This window comes from Lagopus leucura, unplaced genomic scaffold (assembly GCF_019238085.1).
Source record: "Lagopus leucura isolate 7727_CA_CO unplaced genomic scaffold, USGS_WTPT01 Super-Scaffold_100035, whole genome shotgun sequence".
NCBI classification, from domain to species: Eukaryota; Metazoa; Chordata; class Aves; order Galliformes; family Phasianidae; genus Lagopus; species Lagopus leucura.
Window position 1 is genome coordinate 4,408,815 of NW_024962284.1, and position 27,593 is coordinate 4,436,407.

The 27,593-nt window shown below is 41.9% G+C and overlaps 1 protein-coding gene across 5 annotated transcripts in view; it reads right to left on the minus strand.

Moving 5' to 3' along the window:
• Positions 1–2,827: 2,827 nt before the first annotated feature.
• Positions 2,828–27,593, minus strand: part of WT1 (WT1 transcription factor) — a 33,306-nt gene continuing 8,540 nt past the window's right edge. Inside the window, exons 1-7 of one of the 5 annotated variants that reach the window (XM_042882718.1) lie at positions 27,511–27,587; positions 27,318–27,395; positions 18,340–18,442; positions 16,880–17,030; positions 9,916–10,005; positions 8,739–8,831; positions 4,035–5,416 (exon numbers count right to left, since the gene is read on the minus strand). In XM_042882718.1, the coding sequence (XP_042738652.1) occupies positions 5,295–5,416; positions 8,739–8,831; positions 9,916–10,005; positions 16,880–17,030; positions 18,340–18,442; positions 27,318–27,395; positions 27,511–27,539 (666 nt within the window). In that variant the 5' untranslated portion in view covers positions 27,540–27,587 and the 3' untranslated portion in view covers positions 4,035–5,294. Of the gene's footprint in view, positions 3,952–4,034; positions 8,472–8,738; positions 8,832–9,915; positions 10,006–16,879; positions 17,031–18,339; positions 18,443–26,724; positions 26,809–27,317; positions 27,396–27,510; positions 27,588–27,593 lie in introns of those variants that run through there. The other 4 variants (XM_042882716.1, XM_042882715.1, XM_042882720.1 and 1 more) reach the window with 4 other exon arrangements.

Here is a 27,593-nt window from a genome sequence, read left to right on the forward strand (position 1 = left end):
TTTCAGACCACCACTCAACACTCAGGGCCCTCTGAGGATTCAAAGCTGGCATTTCTGATTGGATTTCACACTCTATGGAAACCTGTACTAAAATTAACTGATGCTCTGGCTTATTTCCAGTGGCCAAGCTTGTCTTGGTTCCTTCACCACTATTATTTCAGAACCTCTTTGTGTTGGTGGAGCCACATCAGCTTGTCAGTGCAGAGATGGTTTGAGTTGGAAGGGACCTTAAAGATTATCTAGCTGATGGCCAAACCAAGCACTTAAAACCCGGCTTCATCACGCTGCTATCTGAAGCCACGGAAGTTCTGCCAGGATATTTTATGGGAATTGACACAGGCTGTGCTGGCAATGTCAACGTGAAAGTATGCAGCTTCGTACAAGCAGAGAAGAACATAATCTCTGTATATTTTGTCTTTGACTCATTTGAATCATATCCTAGCCAACCCTGTTGTTTCCTATATTACAAGTAGTCTCTCATGAAAACTAAAAAGAAAAGTTGTGCTTTTTTTCTTCCTTTTGGTGTCTCTGTATGAGCTCTGCACTGATAACTTACTACAAAACAAGCTGCTCAGGTAGGACCTCCTCAAAAATAAGCACTTTTAGCAAGTCTGCCAGGGCATCTCAGTAGGGAACCCAGAGGCAGCAGTCACAGCCGTTGCACCTGAGAGTGCACCCGTTGCTACCTGCCAGGCTCAACTCCCTCCCAGACCGCTTCCCACCATCCCTCATAGGGCACTGCAGACAGCCCTGGTGCATATATCTCCCCACAACACCCATAGCCACCCCACTCCTCACTGGAGCTGGGCTTTGGAGCCCTCTCCAAGCTACTGGCCCACCGTGCCTGTCCTCTGAGTTATCTCAGCTCTACCCCCGGTTTTGTCACTGTATCCTTCAATCCTCTCTCTCCCCATAAAAGTGTCTAGCTGTCTCTTAAACTCACTTTACCATTTGCTTCTTTGACCTCACTTGGCAACTTATCCTTGTGTTTATTATTTGAGGTGGAATAGTTCTGGCTACATTCCTGGTTTTACTCTTAATTGTCTAATTTTTAGAATGGTGTCAGTGGGGTTGGGTTTGGGGTTTGTTTTGTTGTTTTTTTTTTAACTCACCACTTTTGTGACCACATCTTCATTTTCAGTAGATTCCTTTGTGTCATCTGGACTTCCAGTAACTAAAAGGATCCTAATGAATCTTTTATTGGATCTTCCCAAATATTGCAGCTGGATCTTCTTGTCCATTAGTGCCATTCTGAACTGCATACATTGCCTTTAACGACATCTTTGTTAACTCACGGGGGGAGCAGTTTCCTAAAGCGTGGAAGAGTTCCCCCAGCTCAAACACTGAGTGATTCTCCCTGCCCATGCTTGCCCCACAGGGAGGTACAAGCAGGGCTCGAGCAGGACTGGGCAGCACAGCTCTGACCATCTTCTGGCAACCCATCTCTGCCAGCTGGCTGCCTCTGTGTACCCACCTCACTAGGTGAAGGCAGCTCCGAGATGCAGAGCTGCAGGTATCTTCTTGGAGGCCCTCAGTCCACCCCAAAGCCTTGGACTGGTTTTACTGTCAGGTCACACTGATGATTGGAAAACACTGCATGTGACACAGTTTTCTCAGTGCCTGCCTGCAGGAGAGGGAGGAAGAAACACTGGTTTTAAGCACCCACCTGTGTCTTCAGGACCCGTTCTCAGTAGCCGTAAGGTTGGTTGGTGGAGCAGTTTAATAGTCCTACTAACATCCTGAAACAGATAGGCCAAGTTGGATTGGTTTCTAAAATGAACAACTTGCCTAAATCACCACGGAAAGAGAAACAAAGAGCTCTTCTCTGCGAGTCCCTCACTTCCCTCGATGGAATGCCTGAACAATAGGCCTTTATGTTGTTTGCTTTACTGTAGCAAAGTAATGTCTTGGGACCTACTTTTTGGTCAGTACTCATAAAGAATACAACGTGCACCAAGAATATGATCAGGTGGTTACAATCTAGGCATGTTAGGTCTTAAGTTTTCAGCAAGCAGAGAGTTGGACTTAGTTGGATGCAACTACCTTAAACAATCGGTGCAAGGGAATCCTTAATCTTGGCTCACAACATCAGAGAACTGACATTATGTTCCCTTTCCTATCCAACATGTGTTGTACCTCATAAAGTGACAAGAAAAAGCACAACACTGTGTCACTAACATTCTGTATTCTGGGGGGCGATGAAAGCTACAGAACAGAAAAAGTATGTCAGTCACAGTAGACATTTAACCATCAGCCAAAATAACACTGCTGACTAGTTCCAGTTCATGAACACAGATCAGAGGCTGTTGACTGTGAGATTGAAAATTTTCCAGAGAGCTAAAGATACTTGTAAGATAGAATAGCGTGCAGTCCCCTCATCTTTCACATGGAGATCAAGCCCACAGAAACTCAGGCTGCTGAGCAATTTCTGCTTGCCACAAAATGAGGAATTGCATGCTGCAAGAAACAGCATCTGGGGGCTGCTTCTGAGAAATTCATGTAGTAAAGTGCTTCAATAAAGGTGGCTTACCTTGCTGATAGAATCTTGGAAACAGGAAAAAGAGAGGGAGAGACATAAGAGGCCTCACGACAAAGACTCTGAGATGACTAGGAATAAAAATAACAAAGATCTTCCAAACGTCACCGCTATCTTCACCGTGGTCGGAGTGTCGGAGGGCGTAATGAGCATCAGACAGCAGAGCTGCAGCAAGTGCTTTCATTGAAAAAGGGGCAGCAGCAAAAACGAAGGGACATACTCTGTCACTCATCACCCCACGCTTCATTTTTGGTTGCTGTCTACCATTATTATTATTTGGCGTGCAATTGACCAAGCAGAAAAGGTATGGATGCAGTTATTTACAGGTCACTGGAAGCCTGGTCTGTGCTGCAGCGGAGTTTCGGTTATATTTCACAAAAGATAGTTTTATTTATGTTTGACTAATGCAGGCACAACTGGAGGCTGATTTTTCTTTCTTTGGCTTTCAGTATAAACACTTCTGGCAGCTCTCTATTTTGGGTGCAGGCTGAAGAACATTGTTTTGTAGTTGCAGAACACTGCTGGGTAAATCAGAGGACATTGTTATTACGACTGAACTTTTCTCTCGAGAAAGAAGGAGGAGTTGCTTTATTTTTTAATTCTGTGCAGTTTTATATACACCATTTACTCCAACTATTTGATGTTTGCCACACTTGTTATGAGTTTCTCCAGAGAGATGCTGTCTTTTGGCAGCAAAAGATAAAGTTGACTGATACAAATGAGTCACAGTACCCCAACAGTAATTAACAGTGATGCAATACCCCAGCGAAAAAGAGGACTTGAAGAATTAACTGTTGAGTTTTCTTGACGATGCAGCTGCACTTTAAGAGAGAAAGCTCAACCCATCATAGAACTCCATTGTGTACATTAGAGAAAAAAGCTTGGCAAGATACATTAAAGATTTTTGCTGAAGAGATACAAATATTTTGCAAGGTCAAAGGGCTCTCAGGCAGGCTGTACTTACTTCCAAAGAAAAGCAGGCAGTATGACAAAGAAACAATAATTTTTTTTTATCTCCATTTTCACACTTCATCATGTAAGAAGGACTGTCTTTTTCAACCTGCTGAACTGATTTAAGCCACCCTAACTCTAAGTTAACTTTCAAGTAAAAGTCACTGCACGGCATCCTAATCTTAGAAGTTATCTGTGCTCGTGGTTTCAGCACAGTTCTACAGAAGGCCAATACTGCTATTTATAAAGTGGATTTTACTGCTCTGTGAAGTTCCTATACAAATCTTACAGGTTTCAAGAAAAGGAGTAGTTTTGTAAGAAGACGAACGATTGAAGCAACTGTTTTATAGCGCAATATGAAACTTGACACTGTTTTCTGCTGCCAGTATGATTCCCAAGTGAGATGGATAAATTGTGGTCAAGACCTGGACAGGTTAACTAGTGGTCATCAGTGCTGGTGGTACCTTTATATACAAAAAAAAAAAAAAAAAAAAAAAAAAAAAGGATTCTATTGGACAGGGCATTTGAAATTTAATACCAGACATGAAACAAGACATCTGTTGGACTCTCATTTGTTTCTCTTTGAATGGGCTTTAATTGAAAGCTCAGTGAAAAATGCAGGTTACATTCTTAGTGTTATCAATAGTTTGTAACAGCAACAACATCAGAACAGTGATGCATCTAATATTTATACAGTTTCTAATTTTAGATGTCTAAGAGCAATACATTATCAGATATATATATATACACACAATTTCAAGCAATTAAAAGTAAATAATAAACCCCTCCTCCCAAAACCCTGAAACAATATATTTCCTTACACTAATAATGTCTTTTTCACATATACTTGACAAAGAGTCTTTTTAAGTTACTTATCTTAAGAGTAATCTGTTAATGGAGATCCTGGACCAGCCCCATTAAAAGTTCAGTTTTAAGTTTATACAGCTTGCTAGCCACATAACCAGTGTGGCTTTACATTGTAAACAAATCCCAAATGTCTACAATGATTGGAATCACTTTTGTGTAAAGGAGATCTGCGCATCTCACGATGGAATAAATTTAAACAAATACATTAAAACAGAAAGAGAGAGAGAGAAATAGAGCTATTTGATGAGTAAAACAGTTTGGGGGGGATCGATTATGTGATTATTTAAAAAAACAAGTTAACTTAATGGTAAGATTCTTATTTTCTATACAGAAGTTCTCGTTCATCTAGCACTAGCTGCTCCAGAAATAAGTTCTTTTAAAAAAGGGTTGATCTGTGAAATTCAGAAGCATTGCCTCCAAGTTTAAAAGTTTGCCCTTTGGCAGCACAACTACAAAGTTTACAAAAAGTATCTCAGCTGATTGTTCTGCCTCATCTTGTGAGGATAGAGGTTCTAGCATTTGGAAACTTCAGCATGTGCTCAAAAGCAGTAAGCGTGAAGCTTACCTTCAACAGGCACTACTCGCCCTACCCACAGCGGGACTAAAAAGAGTACAGTAAAATGCACCTAGAACAGCTCAAGCAAAAATAAGAACAGGAAACTGGAAACACCTACAGAATGTAAGCATAGTTTAGAGTAATCTTGAAACTGTGGTAACCTTGCTCGTTTTTTAATGAAATTGCAAATAAAGTTTGAAGTTATTGAACAGGGAATTCTGAATGTCGAAATGGAAGCTGAGCAGAATCCTACTGTTTAGTTAACTTGTGTCAAATGGGATGCGAAGACAGCTGCAGCTCTCTGACAGAGGTGATCGAAGATGGCTGATAAAGTTTGCAGTAGCTCATAATGTCCCATCTGGTTTATTCACTTGTTTGAAATGCCTAAAGGGCCAACTGCAGTTTAGTCATGTTCCTCTGGTGCATGTTGTGATGACGGACTAATTCATCAGACCTGGCAAATTTTTTTTGACAGCTGGGCCATCGGCAACTGAAAGGCTTTTCACCTGTTAACAAAACACCCTGTTATTAACTGGGTAGAAGAGCTCGCCTGGGACATCACTGTTCCTTCTCTTTCTGTAGCGTTGTGAGAAGCTAGGCAGATCTCCACCAGGAAAGGTGTGCTGGGCCATCCTCAGAGGTTGTGGCCGTGCCCTCAATAACTGCTCACCTCAGCACCCAGTGCTTTCTTACAGATCGCTCTGCTGCTGTTTAGCCACAGCCTTTGCAGGCGAGGCACTGCATTCTGCAATGGATCATTCCTGAAGACAGGCCCTTACTGAACATCCTAGTGTCACGTATACGTTACTCTCAATTCTTGGATGAACTGGTTTAAAAGTAACTCTGGCACCTACAGAAGTTTCGGTCACACCTTTGACTATCAGTCATTAGGAGAACTGTCAGTGATTATTTAGAGCTTGACCTCTAGTCAAGGAGAATTTTTCCTGCGAGCTCAGTAAGTTTTGCCCAAAGTTATTCTGTGATGGTGAGGGTGGTGAGGGTGAGTGGTCAGTCAATATGAAGTTGCTGAACCAGACTGAAAGTTTCCCACTACTGTCTAGATTCCTTCCTGCAGGAGATTTTAAAGGACCACAATACCTAGTATTTTTAATAACATTCCCACGAGTATAAATAATAGCCACTAAAAATGACCCCAAGCAAAGTGGTTGCAACTTTGACAAGAAATGCCATCACCTTTTTACAGTTTAATCTGCTGTCTCGATTTTCTACAACATTATGTGGAATTTCAGGCCTTGTGTCTGATGCTGCAGGAATGCTGCTGGAATGCTTTCATTAGCTCAGAGCAGTGCCCGGTGACTCCTGTTTCTTTTAGGCTTGCCTTTTCTTCCCCCCAGCTCAAGATAGATGCAGCATTTTATAGCAGGTTCAGCTCTGGGACAGGACTCTTCCATGCCATCTTACACACCTCGTACTCTCCATCTCAGGACACCTGGGCTAGGTAGTTCAAGCTCATCCAACCATCTTCTTCTCTTCTTTGCCTCACACTTTGTACATTTCACATACATCCAAATTCAGGCAAAAATCTGGGAATCTGGGAGTGGCACCAAAGTTGTGTATTTCTGTTTGCAAAATCCCATGAGATAGACAGATCACATAAAGCAGGGGAATCTACGTAAAATCTATTTTATCCACGTCACATATATGCTGGCAAAAGCATCAACCATCTCACGAGTGCATAAAACAGTATAGAACAAAGCTGCCAGAGCTACTGATAAAAATCACAGATTGTATCAGGTGGTCTTCTTTCACCTCAGCTGCATTTGCAATATCATCCTGCGACCTGATGTGAGCTGTGGAGATTTTCACCAAAGCACCACCACAAAAGCAGCATGCAGTTTTGCTGTTTCACAAGCAGTGTGACTGTCCACTCATGACAGGGACAACACCTATTAGTTCTGGGCTGGGCACAAACTACCTTACAGCTTCCCTGTACAGGTTCCAGAAGTCACTTTTTGATTGCTAAAAATGTATATGGATGTGTGGAGCTTTTGTTTTGGATTCTTCTGTTGCTTTTTTACAGCTAAGATTGCTTTTACAGTAAACTTGCTTGCGGAGACAAGAGAGCAAATAGTTTAAGAACTGACTTACATTTAATCCCACAACAGATAAAAGTCACTTGCACTACGCTTCATCAAAATTTAACATGGAACAAGTTAACAAGTTAATTATTTTGTTGTAAGAGTTAGAGAACATGAAAAGAAAGGAATGAAGCTACAGGGCAAGATGGACATGAAGAATTGCCAGCCATCACTCATGCTTGTTCCTCTCAGGTTATGTGCGTTTTACAGTCAGAAGAGCACAACATCCAGCTGCCGATGGGAGCGTCATCACAGCAGGAGCAACTGGGCTGCAGAGCTCACGCAGAACCTCAGCGAGAGGGGCTATGAGGCCACCAGCACCCAAGGGCTGCTTTTAGCAACAAGGGAAGCGCGGGCTTGGATTGCGTGGAGCAAGGAAGAACTAAAACGGGGAGATCAGTTTCACTAGAGAAAGTGATTCTTCACTGATTTAGCTGGCTTAGGCTAAAAAAATTACTGAAGTCAGGAAAGTATGGAGTCTTTCCCTGAATTAGCAGATCGGCTAGTGGTAAAATGTGAAGGGGAATGTAGTTTCTCCTAACTTGCTAACATGTGGCAACCACTTGCCATCTTGTCTCCATGAGAACGTTACCTCTTGATGATTAAGAAAGTATCTTTCTTCGTGCACATGCACCAAACCCAGGTCCTACAGTTCATCATGAGCTACAAAGCTTCTGCAAGTTGCAAATGCTGATATTGCCACTGCTTGATGCACTTATCTAGTTGGTGCCACAGAAAATGCCATTATTCTTAGATGAATTGCTTCCTTTATGAAAATTTCTTATTTATTTTTGAAAGTCTTTAATATGTGTTTTTATGATCATGAAGAGAAGAAAGAATCCTTAGCAGAGGAAAAAGGATTTTCAAGCTCCTTGTCATTCAGTAGAGAAACTGAATCTAAAAGGTTGAACTCAGTATGGCAAATACTGTGATGTCTAATGACATGACAAAATGCTTGGTAAACAACTACTTCATAAAAATACTGCCTATGTAATGGAAGGGAACAGAAAGTGTCAGTTCACAAGAATAATTCTAAAGCTTACAATACAGATGACATTGCAGTTGCTTCTTAATGGTGTTTATATTTACTTGAGGGCAAAGTAGACTAAAATGCCTGTGTTTTTTTTTTTCCATGTACTGCTATGAAATATAGTTTCTGCACAAAGGTCCTTCAATATCTGAGTAAGCTTTTACTTCAGTGTCTGTCCATATGAATTTGCAAGAGGCACTCCTTTCATCTTCTGGAGAGATTACAAAGCAGCAGCAGCAAGATCTTTGCCGTGCTACACTGCATTAGGCTCAAGTGACACTTAGGAGAAGCACAGGTAGGCATGAATGCTTTAGATTACAGACCTTCAGCTGGAGCTGGAATTAAAATTTCTTTCTTGTAGTTTTTTTCAGGGAACACAATAGATGGAGTTGACATTTGTGGGCTGAGGCCATGATGTTCATTTCACTATAGCTAACAGAATATATTTTACCAAGCTGAAATTTCATGAAAAAAAAAAGAAAGCATAGTTTCAAAAGTCACTTAAATCCCATTGCAAAAAGTGACCGTGATATTTAGGGAATATAGTCACACTGGCAAGCCAGCGCACTCTGAAATTATTTCTGATGTTTAGAATATTTAATACTTGTTAAGAAACTTTCTAATCATGTAATCTACAACAATATTATTTTAAACTTATAAAGAATAATGAAATATAAATGTGAAGAAAAGTTTACGCACTTGTTTTACCTGTATGAGTCCTGGTATGAGTCTTCAGGTGATCAGATCTGGAGAACTTTCTCTGACAGGTTTTACACTGGAAGGGTTTCACACCTGGAGAGAGGAAAAAAATCTATTTTTAGAACCCAACACCTTTTGGAAGGCTGAATGACATCAGCTATTTCTGAATTTTCAGAAGTCTGGATTTTTGTGGTCCTGCTCTGAAACTTGTCGTGTCCCACGCAGGGTGCACTCGTGTTTCAGCTCCCAGGCAGGGGGCCATGGTCATCACCATCTCCTTTTCTGTGATTTTAAGAAGAGCAGTTGTCTAGCCTGTTCATCTAGACCTCCAAGAACTCCAGAAGTGCTGAAATGGGCTGTCTTGATATTTCAAACAAATATCAAGCATAAAAAAATGTTGATGAATTTGGAATGAACTCACAAATAGTTTGGCTGTCTCAGAATATCAGTAAATGATAACCTAGTAAGTGATTCACCAAGAAGGACTGCAGAATGTAGGCAGGGCTCAGTCCTGATCATAACTGTTACTGCCTTCTCCACTGGATGTTAACATCTGCTATACACTTTCCTGCTATTCTTAGTCAATTGCACTCCAGTATAATCCAACCAGCCAGATCTTCGACGTTTTTCTCCTTGCTACTCCTAGAACCCTTCTGGAAAGGCTGAAATCTAAGATTAGGTGTCTTGCTGAATTAGGTACTTTATTTGCTATGGTTTTTCCTTCTCCCTTCTGCTTTCCACATGGAAGTGCCCAGTAAGTTCACCAGCCTTTCATGCTGCACATAGTGTCATTGCCACACAAACATCAAAACATCTACAGCAGCACTTATCTGGTTACTCACTGGCAACTCTTCCTTGCAGAGCTCTCTGGCTTTAAAAAACAGTAGATGTATTACATCAGAATACTGTATAGCAAGCAGTTTCATTTAGAAATCTATTTCAAAAAGATGGTGATAGGATAAAAAGGGCACATATACAATCAAAGTAGTGCTTAAATGCCAACAACAAAAAAACGCAACACAGTCACAACCCCCTCCTAAAGTGAACTTTAATAATTTGTCACTACTGGCATTGTGCATTAGCAGATACATCAGAAGTCTAGAAGCACACTTTCTGGATTCCAATTTAAATAGAGATATGGACTCTTTTAAGCAGTGCAGATGCACTGCCAGCATACCTGTGTGTCGTCTTTGGTGCCGTTTGAGTTGGTCTGAACGAGAAAATCTTCGTTCGCAGTCCTTAAAATCACACTGATATGGTTTTTCACCTGCAAAGTACAAACAGTTTAGCTGAAAATGTGGCCAAACTGGGAAGCGTGTCAGGTAGAATCAGCAGATTAAATGCACTACCATAAGAAATGTAGGCTCCCCCACTTCCTAAAGCAATTTAAAGGAAGGACAGCCTCAATTGCTATAGATCCATACAACTATGCTGGACCCAGTGGAGAAAGGCTGGCATAATTTACCACATTGTCACCATTCTTGAATCTGTTCACTCTAAAAAACGGTCCACCAGATGAAAGCTATGAGAACTTTTAGGTTGTAAGATATTTTTTGTTTTCTGCTGAAAAAGAACAGGTTTTTTTTTTTTCTATATTTCTTTGGAATCCACAAGAAACCCTTGCCAATGGTCCCAGCTAAAAGTAATTTGTACAAGGGAACAACTGGCTGCTTGCTCTAAATCAATTTTCAAGCAAAAACTAAGTAAATTATGTAGTAATTTTCACCATACTAAATGAATTAAAGAAAGTGAGCAAAACTCAACTACAAAACAATACATTCTTCCCCAAAACTCAAATGATGTTTCCTCCACAAGGCAATTCTAAATAGAATTTTGCTGCACACCTTCTGCAGGCAAGGCTGTGAATTATTGCAAAGCTTCATGTCAACACAAACTCTTCCTCCAGCCTGTACAGTTCAGCAGAGACCTTCAGCATGCATTCTCCCTGGCACCAAAAGTAAGCTTCTGACTTAAAGTAAATAAATTAATGAATATATTGAAATCCCAAGGCAGGGTAGTGTCATAAATGAACTCAGCTTTTAAAGGCAAAAGTTTTTTTTTAAAGCAAAAAGACTCACCAAACACAAAAAGATGCAAGAAGAAATGAGCAATTGAGGAGCCTGAGGAAAGTGGGAAAGGTTGCTGGAATGTAGCATACCACAGAGTTGTGAGAATTCACTCAGCATAAAAATACCCCTAATCTGTGTGCTGTTACAGGAGGAGCTGCGTGACATTTCAGATCTCATTATCATCTAGTCTAAGGCCCCACTGCACAACACTGCAATCCTGCAAGAGACTAAGATATAACTGCACTTCTACCTACATCAAATCTGTCTCCAGTGCCACAGCCCTGCAGAGAAGCCTCACTGAGCACAAAGGCTGAAGAAACACCTCTCACTGCAAAGCCGGCCAATCCTACGTTTTATCTGGAAGATGCACTTCAGAACAGCTGGGATCTGCTCTGTCTACTGTGGAAAGTTGAGATACAAAACAAAGACACAGCAGGAAGGATCTAGAGAACAAAAATCAGCTGAAGACACTGGAGCTGTGGTTTTGGTTACTATCTTAGTTTAAAGCAGAAGCCTTCTGATCTAGGTAAGAACATAAGCAGCAAACTAAGAAGAGCATTCCAAATTCATACCGATGTGGTTAGAATCAAGATTTCACAAAAGCAGCTAAATCTGCAAGAACAAGTTGACTTCCTGTGGCAGTCACCCAAAGGAGTTTACAGATTCTCAAACCTAGGTGCGGACAACTTCCACGTCTGCTGCGCTTAATTTATTAGCATCAAGGATTAAAGTTGCCACAGGTGTTTGAAATAGTTCCGCACACTTTGACCACAAGGGCTCCCAGGGGGGTGCCTGCTTTTCAGAAACCACTTACTTCCAAGGAATTCTGCCCTTTGGCAGATTTAAGAGGGGAAATGTCAGCAGTGCAGAATGCAGTGATAGGATGATTGTCTGCTAATTGCAGTGTAAATGCAGAAGATAGTTAAGGAGGTCTTTGAATAAAATAGTATAGCAGGTCTGCTAGCATTTGCATTAAAGAATTTCTTCAAGTACTTTGAAATATAAATGATTAAATTAAGGACAAATTTAAGCAATGTACTTTTTAAAGGAATCAATCCAATATGCTTACACAGAGATATGACTGATGCTACAGAAAACAAACAGTAAATAAACAAGAGGCAACACAATATTTGGCCAGAAAGCCTAACTTCTCTTTCCTTCTACATATTCCATGCCAACCAGTGTCAAGAAAGCAGCCTGCTGAAGCCAGCTGCCACATAGCAGTTAATTTCTGTCAGTTTCACAAAAACAGGATCACCGAGTCGTCCCATGTTAGAAACCTGCTGGTGCCCCATGAGGTCACTATGCAGAAAGGGGTTAGACCAGTGTCTTGTTTCCCTCCACCTATCACAGCCCCTCCAGTAAAAGCCTCGAGCCTCTCGATGTACAAAAAATATCCTGTAATACTGTCACCTTCCTATGTGACCATATACAATTTCAAAACAAAACAGGAGAAGATGGAGCTTCACCAGTCCTTTCACCTGTGACTCAAAGGATTCCACGATTACTTACATTTTATTACTGAAAGAGAGCAACAAAAAAGGCTAAGCTTTGTGTCTAATGAGAGGACGGATGGAACAGCAGCACTGGAATGCTATTCAGAAAAATATTGAGAGAAAAATAAGCTCAAAAATCACAGAACAAGTCTGAATCAGCCTTTGCATTCATTGCAATAAATACACTTAATAAAACAAACCTTTCTGCTCAAAGCAGGTTAACTCAACCTAGAGGAAGCATGCACATCCCTGCTGCAAATTAATTTGCACGGATACACAGGAAAGCAGAAATTCCCACTGCTGCAGCAGTTGCACAAATATTCATAATCATTTCATTTCATTAAGGCACACAGCAAGAGCAGAAGCTTGTTGCTAACCAGAGAACATGGGGAGAGGAGGCCAATTTTGAAACAAGACAGCAAGTCTCAATGAGTATCTGAAAGCTTGTCTATACTCACTTCACCAACTTCAGCTGCTTTTCTTCTACACCCAACTAATCAAACAAGCACAATGCCCATCATCACAGCTTTAGCACACTGTGTTTTTGTTCAACACAGTTTGCTTTAGCAAACTCAGAAAACTTTTGTTTTTCTGTTCAGTACAGGTTATTTATAGGTAATGTTTTCTGTCATTTTCACACCAGAGCTCAGGTGTGAGACAATGTCATTACTTTTGCAAAAACAGATCTCAAATTTTAAACACATAAATAATCTTATTTCATTCCACAGAAACGGGATTATTTCATTATTTCAAAGCAACATTGACAAAAAGTGCTATCCTATAAGTTACTGCACTGGATACTTCAGGGGTCTGTGCAGTTCCCAACTCAAGCACAACAGCACCCACTTATCTTCTGCTTACACAGAAGATAGAGCTCTGTCTTTCAAAGGTACTGTAATGATGAACTGCGTTAATGACTGTAAGGCATTTAGCAGCATGGTCACACACGCCATAAAGAAAAGATATTATGTTAGTCAAAGCAAAGAAATTGTTCTGAGATGATTAGCAAGAAATTGGTTACTTATCTGCATTATTTGTGCTGCCCAGAGCCTCAGAAATTCACTTCCAATAGCGATCCCCTGCCACATAAAGTATTTACTTTCTTAATTACACACTGTCATACTTCATTGTACAAACTGATACCTGCACTTGAGCACATGTAGGCTGAAGAATATCCCCAGCAATAAGGCAGAGTACTTTCTCTACAGAAAATCCTGTTTAGTGGTAAAAACAGTTTACAGAAACCAATTCTGTGTGGCAGGGCCCTGTTTGATTTTGCAATACTGCAACCAGTGAATGGGAGATCTGATGAGCCAAGTTCTCTGCAAATATTTATGACAGAAAACAAAAAGATAAGCAAAAGTGAACATTATTTCATAATGATATAATCTGTTTTTCTAATATCAGGTATGTGGAACAGCTTGTTTTCAAATTGTGTGTCCGTAATTAAAAAATTGACCTACCACTATACTAAGAAAGGTGGGAAGGGCTTCAAACCCGTGAGTGAATACAGGACCACCTTACAGAAGGATGAGTAAAATCCTGTGAGTAAATGAGTAAAATATGTTGGCTGTAAAGAGGGATCCCAACCAAACAATCCTCCACTTGAGCTACTATCTGACAGTTCTCTAACCTCAAAATGGCTTGTCAGGATTCCCCATTAGAACACCAGAGTGGAAGAAGATGTAGTATGTACTAGGCATTACTTTCACCAGCCTCTTTCTAGCTAAGTGAGTATGCTGATTCCAGCAAACCCAATTTCTATAGTTTGCAGTGAACTCTAGAGCAGTGGGATGGAATGGAGTTCATTGTGTTACAGGCAGGAAAGTGACATGAGTGCCTAAGAGACAGCTACGTAATTATCAACATATACCAGCAGCCTCATCTTAATCAAACTGGTCACTTAAGACATCCCCTCACATAAACCAAAGATGTGGAGAATAGAAAGATGGTAAGTGTGAACTGTAGCAATCGTAACTGTTACCAACAAAACACACACATTCCTCATAGCAGTGACTGATCTGCTCTTGGAGACAACAGCTCTGTAGGAAGGGCACTTCTAGTATCACCAAGTCCAGCTGCCTGACCCTTTTCACTACTAACCAAAGGTTACAGCATGTCATCCAAATGCCCCTTGAACACTGACAGGCACGGGGCACCAAGCACCTTGCTAGGAAGCCTGTTCCAGTGTCTGACCACCCTCACGATAAGGAAACATTTCCTAATGTCCCGTTTGAATCTCTCCTGGTGCAGCCTCGTGCCACTGACACATGTTCTTTCGAGGATGGTTTTCCACAAGAAGGAGCCACAGATCAGGGTCAGGTAAAGAAAGACATGAAGTTACTTAGGAGGCTGGAAATGGCTCTGCACCTCAAACCGTCAGTTCAGCTGCCCAGGATTACAGAAGAGCATGGCACTGGCAAGGACCACACGGACACCAAATCCACACCTTCCACTGTGCCACGTAGCCAAGATGTGTTAACTCAGAAGTGTTGGGTCTATCCACTCCACATGCTCCCACAAGTACAGTTCACAAAGCATTCATAAAAGCTAGGAATAAAAGGCTACAAGAAGATATAAGAAATGAAGGGCATCATGTCTCACATACCTACAAGCAGCTCGGAATTTACTAAGTGAAATTTCTAGATAATAGTTATAGGAAATGGTTAGTACTCGTGCAACAAGCTGGAGGATGGAAACCTAACTGTCCCTGCCAGTTTGACAAAGGGGCAAACTCCTTTCTGGTCCTAAACCTGAATGCCTCAGCCATACAATTTAACCAATTACATAAGCAACGCTCACACCAGTAGTGCAATTTCCCCTTGCTTCCTCTCTTTAGCTTCAAGCAACCTTGGAAGTTCACACAGTCTTATCTATCGTGACATTTTTATCAGCAAAGCCAAACTGTGGGTGTCAAACTCACCACTTATAGAAAGCAACTTGCAAAGGTTCGATGGAGAAAAAACAAGTTTTATTGTCAACATAACACAATATAATGGCAGAAGGATCTGGGTACATCTGTAAAGAGATGTCTGAGGGGAAAAAAAAACGTTTTTCTCTCTTCTGTTCCACTATAGCATAAACCAAAGGAGAAGGAAGGGCTGTTTATGACCTCAAATAGAAGGGAAGAAGTCTCTCTAGGGATGCTAGACTGTTACAGTCCTATTCTCTATCTTGTCTAGGGCTTTTGTGACTCTATACGGCTAGATTATATAATGCTTGATATCCTCTTTAGTTTAATAATAATAATAATAATAATAATATTAAACCATGTAAGCAGAAGTTCCTGTGGGGGCATTTAGAAATAATACTGTGAAAGCCAAGCAACTAACTGGAATAAAATACAGAAACAACAATTGTGATTGCTAAGGTAAAGAGTAAATCAAGCTAGGAATGAAAGAAGCTGTGATTATGAGAAAGATTCAGAACTGTTTAGGAATACTAAAAAAAATACTGCCATTAATGCACCCCAAAAGATCTCCAAATTATTTTCTGTTTCAAATTTATTTACAGAAAATGTAATAGCACTTCAGTAGACCTTTGGCTCTAAAGACTAAATTCCAGTTGCAATCTAAATTATATCTGTAATTTTAGCAAAACTGAAGAACTCTGTCAGTGTATTTTATGACTTGCATATTCAGAAATAAAAAATGCTTTGTAACGTTCATTTCTTTCCTGTTGTTGTATGCAAGTAACTAATGTCAGCATATGATATCCAAAAGGAAAAGTGTGCAACCATTTTTAATGAAATATCTGTCAATCTGCTAAGTCTTAACAGTTGTCTGTTGTCTGTTTCATCCTTTTGACCTTCTGTCAGTGTTGACTGAACATCCATATTTACAGATTTTATTCACAGGTTTCTAATTAGCACAGAAAGCTGTCTAAATAGAAATGTGATGAGCAGCAAAAAATATGCATAAGGAACATATCTAAAGCTATCATTATATATTTTCAACACAATAAATCTTCACATAGGGGAAATAGTCCCTTTTAATCATTTGCAGGGTACAGCAGGGCATTTTATTTCCACATTTTCAGATGCAAACTGGATGGCCTGAATTCAGAGAGAACTCAGATCTTACCATACAAATTACTGGCTTCTAGCTCAGTTCTTCATGGGATGATCCCACAGCAAACACGTTCCTTTGCCAATCCCTGCATCCGACCCCAATCAGACAAGGTTTATACAGGGGGATGAGAATATAGTAAATGTCTCACTTGCTCTTGCAGAAGAAACTTCTTCATAGTTAATGACAGTTAAACACTGGAGCAAGCTTTGATGCTTCTAAGTTTAAAAAATAAAAATAAAAATCACAGCCCTGAATGCTGCCCTGTAACAGTAAGAGAGGGAGGGAGGTGATTGACTTGCTCTCAGCACTGCTCTGTGTTTGACTTCAATAGACTCACAGTCTCCTGCATCCGAAAGAGGGGCTGCCCAGATGACAGAGCACGCACACCCCTCAACCAATAGAGTCTCCCTGCCCCTGAGCTGGTAGAACATCTCTTGCACCTCATGCTGTTTCAAAATCCCCTGCCCACCGTAACACGATGCGTGCCATTCGATGCCATCACTTACCAGTGTGCTTCCTGCTGTGCATCTGTAAATGGGACAGCTTGAAGTATCGCTTGTTACAGCCGGGGTATGCGCACATGAAAGGACGTTTCTCGTTTGTCTCGCTTGCTGATCGCACGATGGTCGGAGCCACGCCTGGCACTCGTCGCACGTCCTGCAATGGCACACACTTGCTAATGTGATGTGAACGTTCACAAGCTCGTGCTCAGCAATCGAAAGGCAAACAGTCAGAGGCACTTCTCTGTGACAAGAAATGCTTAAATACACCACACCGCAAACAGTAACTTATATTTCAATGAAAGACAACATCAGTGTATCTTAATCTGTTATTTCCAGAGCATTAACATTATATGAAGGTGAAACTGAACTCAAAATTATCTCATTAATATTTATATGCAGGATTAAATATTCTGACCTCAGATACGGAAGTAAGACTGACTGGCATAAGAAATAGTTTTAAGTACATACTGCCATATAGATAAGAGCATTAGCCAAACTAACATTGTATAACATCAAATATCCATATGAAATTAAGGTGCAGGCAAATAAATGTATTGGGTTAATTCAGATTGTTAAAAAATCAAATAAGAAAAACAGGTGGAGCTGGTGAACAGATTGGCTTCAGTGAGTTTTGGCCATCATCCACCAAATGTTCCACCAAAGACCATCTTCTCCTCCTGACACAGCGAGCTTCCATAAGCATGTCAGCTGCTTTCTTTTATTTACTGGGCAAAAAGCTGGCTCACAAACCTGTTTCTGAGAGTTTGCTACTGAATAGTGACTTGTGAAACCAATACAGACCAGAAAAAGGAGAAAAAAATGCCATCTGAAAACTTCCATCTATGCTGATTACACAGAAAGAGCAACACATAGGAGGCAAATGTTACGTGACGACTTTTCCATCAGTTTTAAGAAGCTGTATCTTTTACAGTGGTGTTTATAGATGATATAACTGTGCCAGAAAAAGGGGAAATTCACTTCCATGAATGAAAAATTCCTTCCAAATATTTTCTCTAGTCATTAGGAAACAATCGCTTCTTATATTATTTTTGCTCTAAGGAAATGTGTTTGAATTAGTAAAGCTTTGGAATGCTTAAAAGCAAAATGTCATCTAGCACCTTCTTACAGTTATCAGACTTAGTCCGTTGTAGCACAAGCTCCACATGGCAAAGTGGCTGGAGCTAGAAGTTGCAAGCTGAATCTATTTTGGACCATCTGGAGCAGCTGGTAAGAAATACTGCCTCGCAAGTATCTTTTAGAAATAATCCGAAATGAAAGAAAGAAATCTTACATTTTACTTCAGTGTTTTCAGTGAAGTCACAACACTTAATGTCAACCATTTCTCAGTGCCACAGGGAAACTCAAATCAAAGCTGAATTCATAAATACTAGTAAGGTAGTAAACAAACATTACAAACAGGCAGCAGTGTGACTTCCCTGTGAATAATGCCCTACTATACTCACTTGTATGCCTCTAAAAACTCCATGGGTGTGTATTCTGTATTGGGCCCCACAGCTGTATAACATGGGAGCGCTGTGGTTCTCATTTTCATATCCTGTCGTATGGCTGCAAATAAAGAAAGGAATAATGGAGAAATGAAATATTTTTCAGTACTTTGCTCCATGTGAGAGGTTTAATTTCTTAACTTGGTGCTAACATATGTAGAGTTTGCTTTCAAAGGCAGGATATCCAGGCTCAAGAGGAATTCGCCGAGGGAAGCCTGCTCCACCTTCACGTGGACCTGCTCCCTTACAGCATGGTGCACAGACTCCATGCACACAACTGTCAGCATTATTTAAGACTGTCCAGAAAAAAAGAAGAAGAAAAAAAAGACGGAGAAAAAAGAAAAAACACTTCATGATTTGAACTCTGATGTGCTTCCACAAAGATTCTAGGTAAGGGGGAAAAATCCACATAGCAGCATAACTGTGTCATGTGCACATGTACACATTATTTATCAGCTAAATGTGGGGCTGACTATTGCTAATATCTTTTGGAATGAGCAAAATGCTTCAAGTTTCACATTAAGTGCAGTGGATTTTTGTCAGCACTTCATGACTCAGATATTACCAGATACTACCAAGCAAGTGATGACATTTATAAGAACAGCAGTCATGTACTCATAAACAGAGATTACAAATCAGTGTCCAAACTATTTATCCCACGTATCAGCTTGCAGGATGCATTACAAATTAACCCTTTATTTAAAAAAAAAAAAAAAAAGCCTACATTGTTGGGATTCCTTATGCAGCAACATGACAATTTAAAAAATAACTTATGCTGTGTTTTCAGGGTGAATCAGCCACATATTTATCTATTTATGTTGATTTTTCAAAATCTTACACTCTTCTGTCTAGAACATTAGGAATATTGCAGGTTGGTGTTTTTTTTCTTTCCCTGCTCGTGGCTTTCTTAATGCTGAAATAATATAAATATACTTTAAAAGAGTATGTTAGATTAGTGTGGACATTGCTACATGTATTAATGGACACCAGCAACAGTAAATGTTCATATTTCACACTGCACTAGAAATTAGAAAGCCCAGAACAAAGCCCAAGGGCACAGAGCTAGGGACAAAGATGGATACATAGGATGTTATCCCAGTCTTTGCCAAATGCTTGCAATAGCAATTTTAAGGGGTCCCTGAGGCCCAGGCTCTCGTTTCACTGTGCCTTCCTTTCTCTTCACTCAAAGTTCATGTGCAGAGTAGAATTACAAGGAAGTTTTAAACCTCTTAAGTGATTTGCAGAACAGCCAGTGGAACTGGAATGCGGGAGATGTTTCAACAGTTTGTGAACTTTGCTAAAGAGGAAGGGAGCACTACTTGTGAACTGCTGTTACTCCAGCACTGGGTCACATTCCTCGGTATTCCTCCACTTAGCGGCCTGCAGGCCGCCACCTGGCACATGTGTTCCTCTAGTTCAAGTCCTGTGCTGCTTCAAATACTAGATTCAAATCCTGGCTTCACCTGGCTGCTCAAAACAAAGGCTGCACTTTCTAGGAAAGCACATTCTGTTTGTTTCAATTTTAGGTGCCAACCAGGTGATGTAATGAAATAAGCCTTTGGGTGCTGGCGATGAAGTATCTTTGATCTGCAATATTACCTTTAATAATAAGAGAAAGGAATATACTGTGAGCTGATTTAGATGCATTAAACACTTCTCTAGACACATACCATTTCTAACTAAACAGGTTCTCCTCTCTGCTCAGGGTCCAGATGTGGCCTTTTGTTCCATAATACAAATAACATTTGCACAACTTGCATTTCCCACCAGCACTGAATTCTCCTCTCCATTTACAGAATCACAGAATGGTTGGGTTGGAAGGGACCTCAAGGATCACAAAGCTCCAACCCCCTGCCACACGCAGGGCCACCAACCTCCACATTTCACAGCAGCCCAGGCTGCCCAGGGCCCCATCCAACCTGGCCTTGAACACATCCAGGGATGGACGGGGCATCCACAGCCTCTCTGGGCAGCTGTTCCAGCACCTCACCGCTCTCACAGTACAGAACTTCCCTCTGACATCCAACCTCAATCTCCTCTCCCTCAACTTCAAACCATTTCCCCTTGTCCTGCTTTATCCACCCTTTCAAAAAGCAGCAAAACCCATAGTTGATAAAAAAGAAGTTGAAAGGAACCAAGCCCATCATGATACTCATGTTAATTACAAATTAACACAGAAATTTGATGACATTGCATATCAGTAAGGAGGAATTCCTGCAGTTGAAACCATCTCTGATCTGTAACGTATCAACAAATAAAGGCTAAATATGAACTCCAGCTCTAGTTTCCCCGAGTAGCTGTGTGTGTTACCACTCCATTCCTGTGCTACCAACTGAGACACCAACTCAGATAAGAATTTGCAGGGCTGAAACTTTAAAGGAGAAACAGTAACATACAGTAAAATGGCACCAAACACAACCTAACTTCCCCTCCAAATTCACATTTTCCAACTTCCAGTGTTGAATGCTTCTGCAAAAAGCATTTGGTTCTGAAGTAACTCCTCCCAAGAATAAGAAACAGAACAGAGAGCCTGCCAGTGCCCTCAAGAGTCACTCATAGTTCTCCACCTCAGTTGTCATTGCATGTTTGGGATGGCTTCCTCAACATTCAGCCTTTTCTGTATTTCCCCCCATTATTTCTAATTATACTTCATTATAGCTTTACACAAAACTGCTACGCTTAGAAGATAAAAACTTTTCAGAGCTTCTTGACACATGGAACACTAAGAGGTGAAGGGGCATCTATTTAAACAGCTCTCTTTGAGAAATGTTCTAGCAAGCAGGAATCACGGTTCCCATCTCATCAGTGCTGGCTGGTTGGTCATAAGATGATACCTGCAAAACAGTGAGATTTTGTGCTTAAGGTGATATTCATTCACTATGGAATCATCCGTTCTTTGTGGAGATAGAAATTAACAGGTGACTGCTCCTCCTGACGAATGGAGAAACGTGAATGCTGAAGGGGGGGTTTCAAAACCAGCCCCCCCTACTGCTTTCTTGAACTTCACCTTCCATCAGTAGTAACCTTACTGTGAAATAAGATTTTTTGGCTCTGTGTACCCATGATGTATGCCACAAAACACATGCTATGCTTCACACAGCAGGCTTGCTTTATAATGCTTGTAGCTTATACGCTAAAATAAAAGCTCCAGCAGCAAACATAAATCTCCTGAATACACTGCTGGAACTCAAATGTCTACTGCCTACAAAAGATAATGATTGCATGCGAACGATGCAAGTAACTGATGGATATATGTCTCCAGTACATCGAGTAAATGAGAATCTTCAGAGGGTAGGAGATCCCTCAGCTTTTAACTTTTCGTGTCAGGCATTCCGTGTTTAAACAAACAGAAAATACTTCATGCACATAGGTCACGAGATCTATACAAGTAATAGCAAAAAATTGTCCCAGTGCACTCTCCAGACCAGGTAACATTCCGCACCTTCAGCAAAGCACTACGATGGCTGCACTGTACATCTCAGATCCTCTAACAGCATCTGCACTGTGAATTAAAAAGATGGCACGTCAGAGATGATGCCATGCTGTTCAGATGGGCAGAGAGAGTTCAGGGCAGGTAAACATTGACACCTCAAGAGAAAGAGGCTTCTCCAGCAGGCCCACACGTTCCCTCCCGCAGGTGGGCTGCTCAGGCAATGCCCCCCACACCCAGGGTTGTGCCCCCGAGCACAGCTAGCTGGTAGCATGGCCAAAGCTCCGGGGGCTGAGCAGCCCCAGGAGAAATTCAGCTGAGGCTGGGGGGTAACCAGGGCACGGGCAGTGGAAGGAGAAGGAAAAAAAGCCTAGTAAGGCTTAGCTGTATTTGGGAGAAACACTAGACCAGTCCCTCCACAAGTCCTAAAAGGACTCAAGAGCTAAGTAAGGCTGGATGCAGCCAAACTGGCCTGTTAGGATCTAGCAGGAATTTCTGTTTGAGTAAAGACTGAAGGACTTGGCTTCACAGTTTGTTTCTGCCTCTGCTTGTAAATACACAATTCCCTTTAACTTCAATGGGAACAGGACATGGGCAGAACTGGACTACGAATATTTGCAATTCATCACGTTAGCTGGTGAAACAACAACTCAATATTTTGTCCTCTGGTCCTAGGCAGCCAGAAACAGACCTGGAAACATATGCACACAATGCAACTCCAGATGACTGGGCAACAAAGACTGATACTTGCAAGGCGAAATGCTAAGCAAGCAACAGTGTTGCAGAGTCCTTAGAAGGGCCTGCATTTCCCCTTAGCCCAGCGCATCCCCAGCACCCGGAGAGTAGCTCTTTTAAATGATTAATCTCAAAGTTGTACACATCGTACAAAGATTAATAAAAATGAAGGTTTTACTGATGAGAATGTGTGATGAAAAACAGAGCAGCTTTAGAGAGTTATATCAATCTAAGTGGTTATAAAAAAACCTCATAAAAGATGACATTCTAATCTGAATATTTAAAAAAAAATAATCAAGCTGCAATTTCTCTCTCACACCATTTTTACTTTGTTAAACTGAAATTGTCTGTCTAATGTATAAACCAGTTACAGCTTAATCTGTAGAGTTAAGCTTCTTATTATTATTTCATGAACCAAAAAAGGGAAGCTTTAGGGCACACTGAAAAGAGTTAGAAAATTTCAGATGAAAACACGAATACAAATTGATTCATGAGATTCAGACTTGGAAGAATAAAAAAAGCCAGAAAGCAAGATTACATAAAACAGGCACCACATTAAGCCTCGATTTAATTGTGTTTCAATGCAAGAACAGGAATTTTAGGGTTTAGAAACAGAGCCAAAAATGAGGCGAAGTGAGGGTGTGGGCTAGTCCCGTTGATAACAGAACATAAAGGAAGAGAAGTAGAGTTAATTCCCTCTGCTAAAATATTTACCATCCTAACACCCTGGGAAAAATACGTAGGGAGACAGCAAAAAGATTCTGATTAGCTGTACAGAAGATCATGTGTCTGCCTGCTTTGTGTCTAACACCATCACGCAGTGCGGACTGTAAAGCTGCATTTTTATCTTACTTTCCAAGGCAATGAGCATCACAAAAATGTTGTTTCACTATGCTGCAGCCATTCTGCCATCTTCAATGAGAAAACCAGCTGGAGAGGAAGGCACTGGACTTCAGGGCACCCTATTCTCATTGACTTCAACAGTTCAGGGTTGGTTTTTTTTTACTTTGACTGCAGTAGAATCAGGATTTCACCCAACACTTCACTTCAAAATGAGACCCTCAGCTATCAGGGGGAAGGGAAAACGGAGTACCACAGACAATGGGTCACTGTCCATCTCAAATTAATGTTGACTGCAGAACTGACCCTGAGCAGGAAGTTTTACACCTCCATATTTTACTAATAATACCATTATAGGAAACAGAAAAACCTGTACAATTCACTCCTAGACAAAATAAGTTTTCCCTGTCTTGTTTTAGATGCAGTTTTAAAGATCATCACTGATTTTCTTTCCAGTGGACATGAGCAAGCAGAATGTGTACAAGTGTCCTTTAAACACAGTGATCATTTAAAACACAAGCAGAAGCTAAAGGTTAAAAAAAAGCCACTGCATTTGCCTGGCTTTATATATGACTTCAGGTTAATGTCAGAAACATGGCTTACAGCTCTCATTCAAGCAGCTGAAGATAAAACCATGCAATATTTCTACAAAGCCTTGTCATTGGGTATGTGCCTATCGTTGCCTATCACGCCATATCATTTCCTGCTCGGTATAAATTATTTCTATGTCCCTTTTGTACAGAACATGTCACAATATCAGAGGATTTTAAAGTTGTGAGGGCTGCCTTTGCAATGATATTATGAAGGGCAATAGGATTTTCCACGTTGTACAAATAAAAAAGTAATACAAGGGCAGAAGCTGATGGAAAAAGTGTCTGCAGATTTATGACATCCACTCTGAGACATCTTGGATCTGAGGACCCACAGCTTTCTTGCAGCAGTATCAACCAGGTCCCAGCCTCCCAACCAAGTGCCACAGAATACCATCAGCAAACAGTGATGCTCACTGCATTAACCTTGAAGCTTTCCCTTCAGATCCCTCAAGTTGCCTATTTATGTGGCAACTCCTGCAGAGAAGACGACAACCCTCTCTCCTGCTCAGAGACCAAGAACGGCAGAGGAGTCTCTGGATGGGAAAAAATAAATGTTAGCTCACAAGTTAGCCCATGTGGACTCTTCTTCCCTCACTTGAGGACTTCACATGATTTACAAGCACAACTTGAACTCAACCCTATGGCATTCCAAACCTAAAATTCGAGTCACTTGGACTATACAGCAGCAGCAGGGGGTTGCCATCTTCTCAAGGAACAGCTCCTTGAATAGATGCTTATTCAGGGCCACCAGGCCTCATTTTGGCTTACCAACAGGCAGAAATGTCTAGAATTTAACACTCAGGACCCAACTCCGTATTCTGGAGCAGCCTGACCGCAACATTTCTGCCCATTTCCCTGCGTGCATCTCTTCCTTTCACTTGCCACCCTTTCACATCACTGTGCTGTCAGAAGACAACTCCTCTGTTCACCTCGTGTTTCTCTCTCCACCAGTTAGCAGTACCAGGATGGCACTCTGCTCCATCCCCTCCATCAGGCCGTGCCTTCTGCCATTCCTTAACACACTGAAGGCACCAGAGACTAGAACACACAGAAATGAAGAACCTTCCTGTCCTCACAGCTCAGCAGGAACAACTGTCATGATGAGTGGAACGGACACAGCTTTGACCACCTGACAGCATTCATGGCCAAATTGCAAACTTTTAATTTGAAGTGAGATTTCACAGCTGATTGATCAGAAAATAGCAGGAAATGCAAACAGCTGAAACCAGAATGCTTCCAGAAAAACTGCTTCATGAGTTAAGGACAGAAGCTGCTAACTATCTCTGCATAAACTACATGGCAACCACTTCACTCCAGGTATTAATAAACTCACCCTGAACCCTGAAAACAACCTACTGAACTAGTCTACTGTCACGTATACCTGAGTTTCAGATGATCACAGAACTCTCTAACTACTTGCAGAACTGACTGGTAATGTTTTCTTCCTGATTACAACACACACAAGCCTTAGCTGAGCCAGGAAGAAGTGCTGGGAAGAACCCAAGGCAAGGAGCTAAACAAGGACTGTCATCATTGGACAGAATCTAGAAGCCCTGTATTTCAACAGAAAGACTGATTCCAAAATTCTTCAATTACAAGATTGAGAAAAGCATCTGAAGTACTAAGCGCCTGGGAATCGCTTATGAACAGTTCATATATTTTGGAGATGTAAATCTTGGGAAGAATACCTTATGTTCATGGCAACTGAGCTTGGAGGTGCTGTGTATTGTAACTCTCGGCCAGAAAAGACAGATAACTATTTTGGCTCATATTACCAGAGATGAGGCTATGTCTAGCACTGATTTTCCACAGATTCTACAACCTTGGCCTACACCAAAACTTTCAGCTTTGTTTCACCATAGATCATTCATCATGATTTCTCCTTTTCTTTTCTCTTCTCTTATTTCCTTTTCTTTTATTTTTTCCTTCCCTTCCCTTTTCCTTCCCTTTTCCTTCCCTTTTCCTTCCCTTTTCCTTCCCTTTCCCTTTCCTTTCCTTTTCCTTTCCTTTTCCTTTCCTTTTCCTTTCCCTCTTTCATGCATTCTAGGTCACATACTTTACACTGCTAACAATCTGACTCCCAGACAAGTAAAAAGCCATTTATTTTGCTCAGTACTCCTTCAATATTTCTATTGTGTCTTTTTTTTTTTTTTCTTTGCTGAGTTCCCCAAAGAATAACCTCTTCCTTGCTTTAATAACTTGGACCTCAGTCAAGGTTGATGCGTTACTCCATCTTGCAGGATATTTTCTTCAGAAGAGACAAAACAGCGTCTAATATTGCAATGACTGATCTTTGAAGTGCTCAGATTAAAGAGGAAATCACTAAGAGTCACGGAAAATAAATGTAGGAAATAAGCTTTAAGAAGAAAGAATCGGCAGCAAAGGCACTGAACTGTGCACAATCTGGGGATCTTCTTAAAGACAAGAGATGTCCTTGGCAGATCCCCTCAGCCTCAGCTCAGGTCACTCCAATACACACGGGTTACCATGCTATTATCTGTCCCCGCAGCCTTCCAGCACCCTTTGTGAGTGAGCCAGCAGCAGCTCCAGGATGTTGTTTCCTACATGCTGCAGCACTGCTCTGTATGGAGTAAGCCAGTACAACCAAGGCTTCAGCACTCGTGGACAACTACGTGAAAGCACAGATGTACGTGGTATTTTCTAGATTCCCCTCGCTGCTCAAGCGAGACGACCCGCACGCGCTTAGGCACCGGGAACGTCTCCAAGCACGTCGGCGATACCAACCTTCAGGAGGGAAGTTTCCGCTACTCGGGGCGCAGCAGGCAGCCTTTGGCTCTGCCTCGACTAGGATCCAAAGGCGGCTCTTTCGCTCACGGCCGGAGGGCCCCCCCCCCCCCCCCTTCCCTCCCCCCGCCCGAAGCTCCCTGGGGATACGGCCGGCCCACGGGAGCGCCGCCGGGGCACCGGGCACGGACCGCAGAGTTGTGCCGCCCCGCGGGGCCCCGCGGCGCCTTGGGGCCTTCCTGCTCGGCCGGCGGCAGGAAGCCCCGCGGGGGAGGCGGGCCGGAGCCTCTTCCCCGCAGGTGGGAGGGCGACAATGGCCGGGAGGAAGGAAGCCGGGAGGCGGCGGGCCGGGACACAGGACGCAGGGCCCGGCGAAGGGAGGGAAAGGGAAGAGGGGCGGTAGGAAGGGGCGGCCGGGGCGGCCCCTCGGGAGGGCGGAGGGCGGCCCCGGGGAGCTCGGCTCGAGGGGTGCCGGCAGCCTGCGGCCGCTGCTCGTGCCGGGCACCGGAGTCCGGCCGTAACATCAAACGGGACGTCGGCTGCCTAACGCGACCGGTCCGGGCGAAAGGTTAGACGAGAGTGCAGCGCCTTACCCCTTCAGCGTGGATCCCAAGTTCATCTGGTTCCACGTCATGCATTCCAGCTGTGATGTCATTTGGTATAAATTGTCACTGCGATGGAAATAGCCAGAATTAGAACCAAACGCGCTGCCATCGGTTTAGCACCGACTCGTCTAAATAGCAACATTTCGTTATCGTCTTCAGATCTAAAAACAGTAACACTTACTTATGTAAGTGTCTTATCGATGTAAGCATTTGTTCCTCGGGAAGGGAAGGGAAGGGAAGGGAAGGGAAGGGAAGGGAAGGGAA